We start from the raw sequence: 13331 nt of genomic DNA on the forward strand, positions 1-13331 counted from the left end.
GAGTGGGGTCGGAACGTTATGTACAAACGCACATTACCGAGCCTCCTTGTTAAATTGCCAAATTCTATGATAAATTTTGAAATAAATTTTTGCGCCATTGATCACTACGCTAGAGGTTTTTGTTTACTTTGAATTTGGAAAGATGCCTCTTCGTAAACTGAGCAAAATATGTACAGTTTTCACTGTCAAGATATAGTTGTAACCGAATAAAGTTTTGTTCAGTACATTTCATTTTTATGCTTGACTTGACTGCTTATTTAATCAAATTTAGCCAACCAAGCAAAAATATCCCATTTCGAAGCGCCTTGACACCAAAAACTGAACAATTAAGATTTCTAAAACATGATCTCGGGTGAGCTGAAGTTGTGTTCTATCTCAAATTACGAAATAAGTAAACGCATTAGGGAAAGAGATTAATGGTGAAATGGCATATTCTCAAAACTGGCCCTGGTTGCATGTATTTTCACCTCAAAGAAAAAGAATTCTATTTTTGTAAGGGCCAGGTTGTAGTTTAATTTACACTTACCATAATTGGTCACGCTAGCGTAATAGATCAATGCTGTCAATCTTGAAAAAACTGCCAAAATATTTCACATTCTCGGCAAAAATCGGAATTTTTGCTTGCTAAATTTGCCGGAGATAACTTACTTTTAATGTTAATTACAATAAATTCGTGACAGTGTACTTGAGAAGCCTCCCCATCACCTGTGCTACTGTTGCCATCAAAATTTGTTATCACGCTGCTGCTTGCAATTTCTAAACTTGTTCTATGACTTACTCTGCCTGAGCCTGTTTGATAATGGCCTTCTTAAATCAACTATCAATGTCTCCCTGTAAATCTATAAATCTATCTTCAAAATAATCATCAATGCATCTTTTGTGCTGTAGTGATTTAATCACTTGTCTTCCGTCTGGTTCACAATGTCCCGTTCCAATTTAGATCTGCCTTGAATCGACATAATACAACTCCGTCTAATTTAGATAAGTAACATTACCCTTTTTCAAAATTAGTTTTTCTCCCGTCAGCCTTACTCCCCTTACATTTTGCAACTTACAAATATAACACTGACAGCAATACTGTACTAAGCATTTGCCAACCAAAAGGCAATTTGACTCCCAGTGGGGTTATACTTTTCTGCCACCTTTTCCTCCGCTGTTGTTTTTGGGTCACAATGTCTGTGATGTTTTGTTTGTCTGTTCAATAGAAATCGTTCACATGCAACCCGACTTTCAGGGATCGAATACTTCATAATTAAAAGTCACTAGAGATTCTAAATTTAACAAAGATTTTTTCTCAGCAGGGCATTGAGCGCCTACCATTTAAAACAACGATTAATTTTTGATTACTTTAAATTCAATGAACTCAGTCGTTAGTTTTAAGGATTTGAGTCCGGTTCAAAATGTGAGTTCCGTTAAAAAAAATCGGGTGACCTATCAAAACTTCCATTAATAAGAAGAACTTAACCATATTTTCTTTTGGGAAATGAGTTAAATGATCAATCAAGATGATGACTTTTTGTCATTCCGCAAGCTGATCATTCTTTTGAAATCAAACACCTGTGATTTCTTATAGCTGCGAAATCTCACTTTGGAACCAAAACTTCACTTGAAAAAGGTTTATTTTACAGCAGCCTTTGTTTCACGAGAATACAAGCAGGTGTTAGAAATAGGAAGTGAGAAAATCAATTGAAAGCTCAATTAGAGCAAATTGGTAGTCTTTTGAAGTTCGACCCCTTTCTGAAAACACAATCGCGCTGGTTTCCTATTCCAGCCCTCCAAGTCATTTAAATGATGCCTTTTGATCCTGTTTGAAGGCAACTGATATGGAGGGATGATAAAATGGTGTATTTAATAGGAGGCGGACTTAGTTCAACTTAACTGAAGTTACCTTATTATTTCTGTCAATGATCAAAGAGTTGCTAAAAAGCATTTTCGATGTCTTCTTAATAAGATAAAACTGTAAAAAATCTTCAGGTCAATCATGCAGAATTTTTGTTTTCATTCTGCATGATTGACCTGAAGATTTTTACCAACCAACGTAAACAGATTTTTTACCCCCCCCCCCCCCGCCCCACCCCCCACCCCTTTCATAAAAAGCGTTTGTAAAGCGTTTGCTTTCTGCACTTCACTAAAAATGGTTTCCTTAGGCTCATACAAAGTAAATCTAGTCACTAGAATATTACATAGCATTATAAAGGTATAAAGACGTCAATTATAGATGGTTATATTTCACTGGGGAGGGGGACAATTCCTCGTGTCTTTTACATATAAAAAAAAACGAACATCTCTTCAAAATTGCTTCTTGAGTCATTTTGAGTTATCGTATTGGTATTTGCTTACATCAGCGTTAACATTTCTTGCATTCTGATCACCATTTTTTTAATCCAGGGCCTCTTTCATCAGAACTTAGCTCGAATCATCTCCACAATTTTAGTTGGCATCGTGGAGACAGCTTTTTAGGAAATGAAGTTAAGACAACTAAATTGTGAATCGTCAAAAAGAACTGATTTAATGTTGCAAAGCTGATTTATACCAGCAAACTTTAAACTTTTAATATAAACCCATCCAAAAATTTGACCTCATTTTTCCTATCAGTCACATCTCAAATTGACTCTCGGCTTGATGAAAGCTCCTTTGGATGATTGATAACGAAATTGTCCAATTAATCCATTTCCCATAAATCCATTGAGAAACCTGAGGTCATTTCAAATTATCCTCTTTTCAGATCATTTACCTCATTAAGAAAATGATTGATCATTGTTTTTGTGATGAATCAATTTGACATCTCTAAAGTAATAAAGTCAAATTAGTTTCAGGCAATCATCGATTTCCAATTTTCCAATAAAATCAACAACGTAATTGTAGAAATGAAATTTGATTCCAATCACAAAATAGAATTAAATGTTCATATCAAAAAATGCAAAAGGAATGAAAAAAAAAAACAGCCGGAAGAGGCTTATCGCAGTGGGTTTCTTATCATCTCTGTTTGAAGTCCATATATGAAAATAAGGCCCACTCTCGCAGCTCCCCATACTACACAATTTTCTACCTCAAATAACACAGAACGCAAACTTCTGAAACAAAATAAAGATTATGTCACAATATCTATCGTAAAAATTCATTACAGAAAAACTTGCACGCACGCTAACCAACAGACTTTTTAAATTCAATTCTTTTTTTCTCAAATTTACATCTTTCTATGTAAATCATCTATGCCGACCTTACTTTTTCCAATCCCTAATGAGTTGGTTTAAGAGCTCTATGTCCGCCCAACTTTTTTAAAACCAATTTTGGTCGACCGATATCTTTTGCCAATCGATAAAAATGTGCTATCATTGAAAAACTCTTAAAAAACTGAGCGAATTGTTGAAGAGATATCTTCAAATTGGTCTCTTCTCGCAGAAAAATAGAGGCTCAATTTTTTTCAAAATTTTCAAAATTTTTCATCCCTTCGCATACAAAAGGCCAATCGTTTTCAAATTTTTTACTTTTTCTAGTTTCTTCTTATTTTTATAAAAATTTCTGAAGATAAACTCTTTAATCAATTTATTCAGATTTTACTAACAGCCAACGTCATACTTTTAACCGGCAATTTTTCGCGCTCTGTTTTAATATCAATTTTAAATAATTGATTTTTGCTTGTGCTGTTTTTAAAAGATGTGTTCTGGCATATTTCACACGACAAGAAGTTTAAAAAGAAGAAACAAGTAAAACTCAGTAAAACTTAGTTGAAATAAACTCTTTTGGCGGCTATAATAGTCTCTCACCTAACTTGTGTACTGTTGCCGAGAAGGCCAAAATTTAAGTTGAAAAAACTCTTTTCAAAACAGAAACCCTTATTGAGCTGCCTTTTGATTTACTTTTTCCGTATTGGAGTTTTCTAAAGGATCATTCGAAAAATGACATTGTTCACAATTCATACTTGTTTTTGCGAGTAGCTCAAGTATTTTTGTCTCCTGAAAGTATTAGTTTTTTGAAAATTTATTGAAAGCTTACAGCTTGTCATAAAGGGTAGCTGTCATCAGCAAAAAATTGTTCTGGGGAAACTAATTGCGAAAAGTGGGACTGCTTTTGTATTTGTGGTTGATTTTTTTAAACACTTTTCCAGCACTTTTGCTTTTTGAGTTCGTAGTGAATTAAAATTTTTTTGAACTTGCAACATTATTTTTGGCACCTTTAACCTTTGACTTTCTCTTAAATCGCTAGAAAAGAATTTTTTGCTGGTGCTATAGATGAAGCTCTCATGATTTGTAGAATGCAACCCTTGGTTCTCATTGCATTCAATCAAAAAAATTTAAAAAAAAATGTTTACTGCTTCCTTAATTGGAGGAATTCTAAGTCAGAAACTCAAGATTCTAAAATTTAGATGCCCATTTCTAAAGCTGTGCTAAATAAATGGTATTAACCACCAGGTCTAAACTACTAATACTAATCTCTGTTACTTCTCATTTAGAAGCAGCAGAGTTTACAGATATCAAATCTGAGTTAAAAGAAGGTGAAGTTTTTTCCGTGACAACTACGTCAAAAGATTTAAAAAATTGTGGAGAAAAAAAAACAAATTTCACAATTCCCAATAATCATTATAGTCACTGAAAGTGTTTGTTCTATTAAAATACGTTAATCGAAAAATTATTTGAGACCAATTCATTTATCCGGTATTAACAACGCAAAAAATTAAATTTTTTTTGTTAAAAGTTCCTATACAAACACCTAATTTGACCAAAACATCTATTAGTAATTTTCGTCTGTTTTTTGCAGATTTTGAACAATTCCTAGATAAAGAAAAGGCTCAGCCAAGCGGTCCAAATTGCACTAGTCCCATTATGCTATCTTATATTGAGCCATCATTATATCTAGCTTCATCTTATAATTGCAAATTATTTACTAGACTGTATAATCTTACATGAAGAAATTTAGTTATTTGATAACACCAGTAGACAATTCGAGATATATATTGCAATTTAATTGAAAGCTGTTGGCTTCCTCTTTCATCAAAGCATGCGACTACAACCCATTTAGAAAAAATCCGATCACCAAATTAGTAACTAGCTTCCGGTTAAAAAGCCCATGAAGTAGGGTTTTGATTTTTTTAAGTTAATAAAATTGTATGCAATCCTTATCATATGAAGGGTTGGAGCATTATGAGTTTCTTATTATCAATTTAGCGCATTAATTTCAAAATTATGGTAGCTTTATTAGATTATGTCTATAATATCTGTCGTAAAATCTGATAACAGAAAAACTTGCACACTAATCAGCACACTTTTTTGCTTTCAATCCTTTCTTTTTCTCAAACTTACATAGTTCTATACCTAAAAAATTGTCCCTGCTGACATTATTTTTGTTCCCACCCCGAATGAAATGGTTTTAATGCTCTATGCCCGCCCAACTTTTTTAAAACTAATTTGGCCAACCAATATCTTTTGCCGAGAGACAAAAAAAGTGGTATCATTGAGGTACTCTTGAAAAATTGAATCAACTTTTGAAACAAATTTTCAAATTGATCCCTCCTCGAGAAATTTAGAGGCTCAATTATAAAAAAATTATTTTTCATAGCTTCGCACGCAAAAGGCCACTCATTACCAATTTTTTTTTATTTTTTGAGTTTCTTTATTTAAAAAAATTTTAAGATAGACTCTATTATCATTTTATGTTCAATTTACCAACTGACGTTGTCATACTTTCACCGGTTATTGCACTTCTTTTTTAAAAAAAATTTGAATAATCAAATTTAGTTTTTGTTTTTTTTAGAAGATGTGTTCACACATTTTTCTCACAACTTGATGTTTTTACATAAAAGAAACAGATAAAACCTAATAATCTTTAACTCGGCTATGGTAGTCTCTCAATTAATTTTTGTACTGTTAACGAAAGGGCAAAAGGTCAGGTTGAAAAACCTTTTTTCAAAACAGAAAACATAATTGTGCTGCCTTTCATTTATTTTTGCCGTAATGGAGTTTTCTGTCGGATCATTCAAAAAGTGACATTGTTCACAATTCATCCTTGTTTTTGTGAGTAACTCACGTTTTTATGTCTCTTTTCGTGTATATGTACCGCTAACGACAACTTAAATATTAGTATTTTGGAAATTTATGGAAAACTTACAGCTTGGGTAGCTGTCAGCAGCGAGAAATGGTTTTGGTGAAACTAATTGCAAAGAAAGTGACAGCTTTTTTGTGGCTGACTTTTTTCAACACTTTTGTAGCACTTTTGTTCTTTGAGTTCGTAGTGAAATAAATTTCTTTTGAACTAGCAACTGTAATTTTGGTACCTTTTTTTCTTAGCTTTTTCTCCTATATCTCCAGCAAAGAATATTTGCTGATGCTTTACACGCAGCTCTTCAAACTTTTGGACAGCAACTTTTGGTTCTCAATGCATTCAGTCAAAAAAATGAAACAGTTATTTCATTTTAATTTTTTTCTTAGCTTCTACCCTAATTAGAGGAAATCTTAGTCAGAAACTTATGATTCTTAATTTTAGAATCCCGTTATCAAATTGTGCTAAAATCAGACTTAAACACCAGGTCTAAACTACTGATACTAACCTCTATTACCTGTCATTTAGAAGCAGCAGAGTTTACAACTACCAAATCTGAGTTGAAAGAAGGTGAGGTTGTTTCGGTGACAACTACGTCAAAAGAAAAAAGTTGTAGAGGAAATAGCATGTCTTATTTTCCCCCAAAATCATTAAAGACACTCAAAGTGTTTATTTCCCTAAAACACTTTATAGAAACTGCTTTTGCGACAACCTAATTTTTTGCTGTTAACAGCGTCAAAGAACAAGTTTTTTTGGTATCTGTTCCTATAGTAACATTTAATTTGAGCAAAACAACCTTTAAAGGAGTAGTTTTGTCCATTTGTTGCAGAGTTTGAGCTGCATAAAGAAGTGAAGATTTTATTTTTTTGTGGGAAACTGGGATGAATATCTTTCACAAGTTTTGTCTTACCCGTTCTCAACTTTTATCTGCGTTTGTTAGTGAAGAGAGGTATTAGCTCGTTTCTTTGATCCTGTGTCAACACCTGTACGAAAAGAATCAAAATTTGAAACTCTGCGGAGCGTAAACTTTCAAGTGATTGCAATCCTGCGCTCTCAACTGAGCCAACTGAACCACAAGGCGCTAGTCCCATTATGTTATCTTATATTTAGTCATCATCATCTTTTCGAGCTTCATCTTATGATGGCAACTTATTTACTAGATTGTATTCTTTTACAAAAAAAATGTTTTATTTAGATTACAATAAAAGAAAAATCGAGATGTATTGCAATTTACTTTAGAGTTGTTGGCTTCCTCTTTCATAAAAGCAAGCCACTAAAATCAATTTAGAAAAAAGCCGATCATCAGATTAGTATTGAGCTACCGGTCAACAAACCCATGAAGTAGGTTTTATTTTTATAAGTTCATTAAATTATATGCACAACTTACTATATGAAGGGTTGGAGCATTATGACTTTCTTCTTTTAAGTGCATTAATTTCAAAGTGGTGGTAGCCTTCTCAAGCTGTATCCCCAATATCTGTCATAAAATCTGATAACAGAAAAATTTGCATGCACACTTACCAGCACATTTTTTGACATTCAATTCTATTTTCCTCTCAATTTTACACAATTCTATACCTAATAAATCATCCCTGCCGACCTTATTTTTGTTCCAACCAGGAGTGAAATGGTTTAAGTGCTCTGCCTGTCCAAATTTTTTGAAACCAATTCGGCCAGCCGATATCTTTCGTCGAGAGATGGAAAGTGGTGTCATTGAGGAACTCCTGAATAAATGAATCCATTGTTGAAGAGATATTTTCAAATTGGTCTCTTCTCGAAGAAAGTTAGATGCTCAAATTTTCAAAATTCTTATTTTTCTCACACAGAAGGCCAATCGTTATCAATTTTTTTAAATTTTTTTTGAGTTTCTTCAATTCTTAAAACTTATTTAAAATAAACTCTATAATCATTTTATGTAAATTTTACTAACTGCCGTTGTCATACTTCCAACCGGCAGGTTATTACACGCCATTTTTTAATTTTTATACAATTGAATTTTGCTTGTGTTTTTTTAGAAGATGTGTTCACACAATTTTCTCACAAATTGAAGTTTTTACATTAAAGAAACAGATCAAACCTAATAAACAATAAGTTGAAACAAACTCCGTAACTCGGCTATAGTTGTTTCTCAACTAATTTCTGGTACTGTTGCCGAGAAGGCCAAAATTTAAGTTGAAAAGACACTTTTCAAAACTGAAACCATAATTGTGCTGCTTTTCATCTTATTTTTTTTTCGTTTTAGAGTTTTCGGTTGGATTATTCGAAAGCTGACGTTGTTCAAAGTTCATACTTGTTTCTGAGAACAGATTAAGTTTTCATGTCTTTTTTTCGTGTATATGTACTGCTAATGACAACGAAAAAAAAGTTGTTCACAAGTATTGGTTTGCCCGTCCTCAGTTTTTAATTGTGTTTTTTGGTGAATAGATGTCTTAGAGAAACTAATAGCTCGTTTTGTTAATCCTATGTCAACACCAGTATAATAGCAATAAAGTTTTGAACCTTTGCGGAGCGCAAACTCGCAATTTCTTAAGTGATTGCAATCCTGCGCTCTCAACTGAGCCAACTTGTCCCCATTGCGCGAGTCCCATTATGCTATGCTGTATTGCGCCATCATCTTTTCTAGCTTCATCTTATGATGGCAAAATATTTACTAGATTTTATACACTTAAAAGAAGAAATTTAATTATTTGATAACATCAGTAGACAATTCGAAATATACATTGCAATTTATTTGAAAGCTGTTGGCTTCCTCTTTCATAAAAGCAGGCCACGACAATCCTTTTTGAAAAATCCGATCATCAAATTTATGGAACATTATGGGCAAACGCTCATTGCTTATTCTCCTTGTTCTTTTTAGCGCATTGATTTCAGAAATATTGTATAGCCTTATCAGTCTGCCACTCAAGAGAGTTATAGACTGACAATATTGTCTTAAAACTGCGGTTGATTAACAAGCTAATTGCTGTTGTCTTTGTTTAGACTCCGAGTGAAGTCCAAATGCCTGATGTTCCTGAGCTACTTTCCCTTCGACAGACAGCTGTGCGAGTTGGAGATATCAAGCTGTAAGTGTACAGTCATCATACTCCTCCTTTAAATCTCTTATTATCTGTTCTATTAGGTCTATCTGAGAAGAAATGGGGTCACGCCACACAGAATGCAGGCGAAGTGGTTTTAGTTATCGATATTAACAGGTCTTCCTAACCTTGCAACGGTCTATGATCAGACATGGGTACGATACTTGTCTCCCTCATTCGAGACCACATTTGAGCTCAATCGGATGCAAAATTTTGGATTTAATTTGTTTGAACAAACCAACAAGATTTTAAAGAAAAACAATTTTGTGGCTTCTCTCGATGCAAAAACCTAATGCAATTAATATGCGCATAAATTGAACACACCAAGTTGTACCAGCACGTTGTTGTAATATTTTTGAATGTCATGAAATTACTAGCGTATAAAATTTAGTAGATCCGTGAATTTTTACAGATGATATTTAAATTTGACAAGTCTGGCATTGGCAACCTTGTGCAAGATTAGCATCAAACATTGATTGCGACGACCGAAATGCATAGCAAAAAATACAAAATGATTGTTTGTTCCAGTCAGTTATGACAATCAGGACATCATCTTCAAGTGGGCCAATGACCCTCTAGAATTCAATGGAAACATTGTCATGTCTGAGTTCATTCTTCATCAGCACAGATTTGTCGTGCGACAGTTCAAAGTTCCCAGCAGTGAGTATTTCAATTATTCGCCGACAGGTGCGATCGCATAAACATACTGATTAGATATAATCTATTTTGTATAGGATCATGTGGTATGTAAGGAGTTCCTTCATTTTCCATTTAATGAACAATACGATAATCTTTATGCAAACAAATAAGTCTTTCCAGTGCTCTCCGAAAAATTTCTGTTTTGACCCAATTATTGCCTTAAAACGCTTTGTTTAACAAGATAAAATTTTTGATTTAACAAAGCTGTCACCGAAAATTTTTGAAAAATTACGAAATTGCTGAGAACTTTCGATTTTGGAAAATTCAAAGCGTAATGTACAGAAGCTAAGATGTTCATGATGCCTCATTGATTAGGGTTGAACTTCGTTTCAACAAAGGCCAATTTATTTTTAAAATACTTAAGTTTAAAAGCTGGCTTTTCCATTGAAGTTATCAGATTTTCTTAATGTAGCTCCAGCAACAGCACGCAAATTAAAGGGTTTGATCTTTTTCAAACGTTTTATGATGATGTCAATACTATAGAAATATTTTAACTAAAAGTCAATAGCTCGTCCGTATAATATCTTGCAATAGTCAATATAATATCAATTAATTAGAGTATTTTGAAGAACCTCAAGTGCGCAAATTTTCGGTGATTCCCAGAGTTCAATTTCTGGTCACCAAACACTGAATTATTTCGACACATTTCTCGTTGCATTTTACGATCAGCGCACATGTAAAATGAACCAAATTTAGAAATCTGAAGTTTTGATAAAATGTGTTTCTCAGTTTTAGTCCATCTCGATCCAAAGAAATTTCTGGTTTGCTCGGTAAAATTTTTGCACGACTTGTAAAAATTTCTAGTTTTGGTTTTTAACTTTCAAAAGTTCAAAGTTTTTATTCATTGTTATATCGTTTGCTTTGATTGCTCTTTCTGTTGGTCAATAGTGGCCATTAATAATGATTGAACTTTTCATGGGAGCCAATTTTTTTGAGTACTAAACGCTTTACGGCTATCTTTTAATGTAAATGCAAGTTCTCCAGCAAACAACGCTGTTCATTTGAATACTATTTTTTGGGTATATAGTCTAAAATCTTAGGATACTTCAATTTACAGAGATGTGTAAAATGTCTATTGAAAATTTTGATATCATAGATTAGCAAATTGGCTTAGAGTTTTAATGCCCGTTTGTAACGCTCAAGTATGTGTCGGTCTTAGCCCGCCGGTAATGTTTCTTTTATGAAAAGCAGCGCTCAATTGCTTTTTTCCTTACGAAAGAAACTCAAAATTGAAATCGATGCGTTAATTTAACGCCAATGTGTTTTTTTACCAAACTTTTCATTATGCTCAAATGCCTATTCCGAAGAGCTTTACAAAGAACTGTCACAAAATGTTGATAAATAGCATACAAATTTCAAGTTTTCGACTTCAAAAAGGAATTTGAACTGGCGGATCCGTAATGTGGATTCAGATATAAAGTATCAACCTTCATTTGCCAAGCAGTTTGACTAACCTTGAAAAACTGAAGTCGGTTTAAATTTATCAGCATTTTGAAGGAGTAGATGGATACTGAAAAGAGCCTTAGGGTTAGAAAAATCGTTGAGAAACTTCAGGTTAGAGAAATCTGAAGTTTTGATATAATGTGTTTCTCAGTTTTAGTCCATCTCGATCCAAAGAAATTTCTGGTTTGCTCGGTAAAATTTTTGCACGACTTGTAAAAATTTCTAGTTTTGGTTTTTAACTTTCAAAAGTTCAAAGTTTTTATTCATTGTTATATCGTTTGCTTTGATTGCTCTTTCTGTTGGTCAATAGTGGCCATTAATAATGATTGAACTTTTCATGGGAGCCAATTTTTTGAGTACTAAACGCTTTACGGCTATCTTTTAATGTAAATGCAAGTTCTCAAGCAAACAACGCTGTTCATTTGAATACTATTTTTTGGGTATATAGTCTAAAACCTTAGGACACTTCAATTTACAGAGTTGTGTAAAATTTCTATTGAAAACTTTGATATCATAGATTAGAAAATTGGCTTAGAGTTTTAATGCCCGTTTGTAACGCTCAAGTATGTGTCGTTCTTAGCCCGCCGGTAATGTTTTTTTTATGAAAAGCAGCGCTCAATTGCTTTTTTCCTTACGAAAGAAACTCAAAATTGAAATCGATGCGTTAATTTAACGCCAATGTGTTTTTTTACCAAACTTTTCATTATGCTCAAATGCCTATTCCGAAGAGCTTTACAAAGAACTGTCACAAAATGTTGATAAATAGCATACAAATTTCAAGTTTTCGACTTCAAAAAGGAATTTGAACAGGCGGATCCGTAATGTGGATTCAGATATAAAGTATCAACCTTCATTTGCCAAGCAGTTTGACTAACCTTGAAAAACTAAAGTCGGTTTAAATTTATCAGCATTTTGAAGGAGTAGATGGATACTGAGAAGAGCCTTAGGGTTAGAAAAATCGTTGAAAAACTGACATCAAATTTGTTGTCAGGAAGACTTGGTTTTGTCAATCTGACAATTTCAGCTTTCGGGTCTCCTGATTTTTGGATTTGAAGTCTCTTAATGGTACATAAGCATTGACTTCGAATTGGAGTAAAATGGCTGAGAACACTAAAGACTTAGAGAGAACTGAAAAACGTAGTTTTTGGTCAAAAATTTAAATTTATGTTAGAGAAAACATAGTTCACAAAAATAACCTCAAAATGAAGCAAAATGATCTGGAATAATTAATAATGTCAGTTTTTGCAAAATTCATTTTTATCAAAAATGAGAACCGGATAAACTAACAACCATGATTAATTGGTCAACTTTTTTCCGGAAAAAATTTCTAGTTTACTGGGAAACTATTTGTTTCTGTTGACAGTTGTCATATTAAACTGCTACTCACAGTTATTTTTGCGCCTGCATAAATTATAAGAATATCATAAAAAATATTTGATAACGTTAAGCTAAGAAACTAAAAAAGTTTAAAAAAGAAATGGTCTTTAAAATAGAAATACCATAAGGCCCAAACTTGATTGACTGTTTATAGCAAACATTAGAATATTTTATTGAAATTAGTAATTTTTTTCAATAAAACTGCCTTTAGAGTACAAAAAAAGTTTATTACCGTCAACAAATACCTACTGAAACAAAGAACCAGAGGGACGTAGGATATTAGGCCAAAAACAAATTTTGCGGCCATAAGGTGAAAATTCCGAACTAAAGTTTTGTAGAAATTACGCGAATACCTATTAAAACGCTTAAAAGAGTTACTGCAAATTTCGCTGAGTAATATAGTGTGATTAAGTGACTATAGCAATTGACTTCGAAGAAAAATAGCTTAAAGAGCCAAAAAAAACAGAGTTTTCAACTTTTGGTCATTTTCAAGATGTAGTTTGAGCCCAACCCCCCTATTTTTTGTGCATTTCTGGAACTAGTAGTTCCAAATTAATCACATTGAAGCTATTGCTATGAATTTTATACCCAATTTTTTATCAGTTACTATTTTAAACACAATTCTTTCTTTGTTATTATTTTAAAAACCAAAATAATTGACCATGATGACACTGAGTACAGTAGAGATGTAAAACCTTTAAA

At 33.0% G+C, this 13331-nt stretch overlaps 1 protein-coding gene across 1 annotated transcript in view; it reads left to right on the plus strand.

The window, feature by feature from the left end:
• The window catches only part of LOC142334938 (gamma-aminobutyric acid receptor subunit pi-like), a 107233-nt gene that overhangs the window by 63790 nt on the left and 30112 nt on the right, over positions 1-13331 (plus strand). Inside the window, exons 4-6 of the mRNA XM_075383267.1 lie at positions 8279-8286; positions 9016-9098; positions 9639-9770. Of these exons, the coding sequence (XP_075239382.1) occupies positions 8279-8286; positions 9016-9098; positions 9639-9770 (223 nt within the window). The remainder of the gene's footprint in view (positions 1-8278; positions 8287-9015; positions 9099-9638; positions 9771-13331) is intronic.

Source organism: Convolutriloba macropyga, chromosome 2 (assembly GCF_964194025.1).
Source record: "Convolutriloba macropyga chromosome 2, txConMacr16.3, whole genome shotgun sequence".
NCBI lineage: Eukaryota > Metazoa > Xenacoelomorpha > Acoela > Convolutidae > Convolutriloba > Convolutriloba macropyga.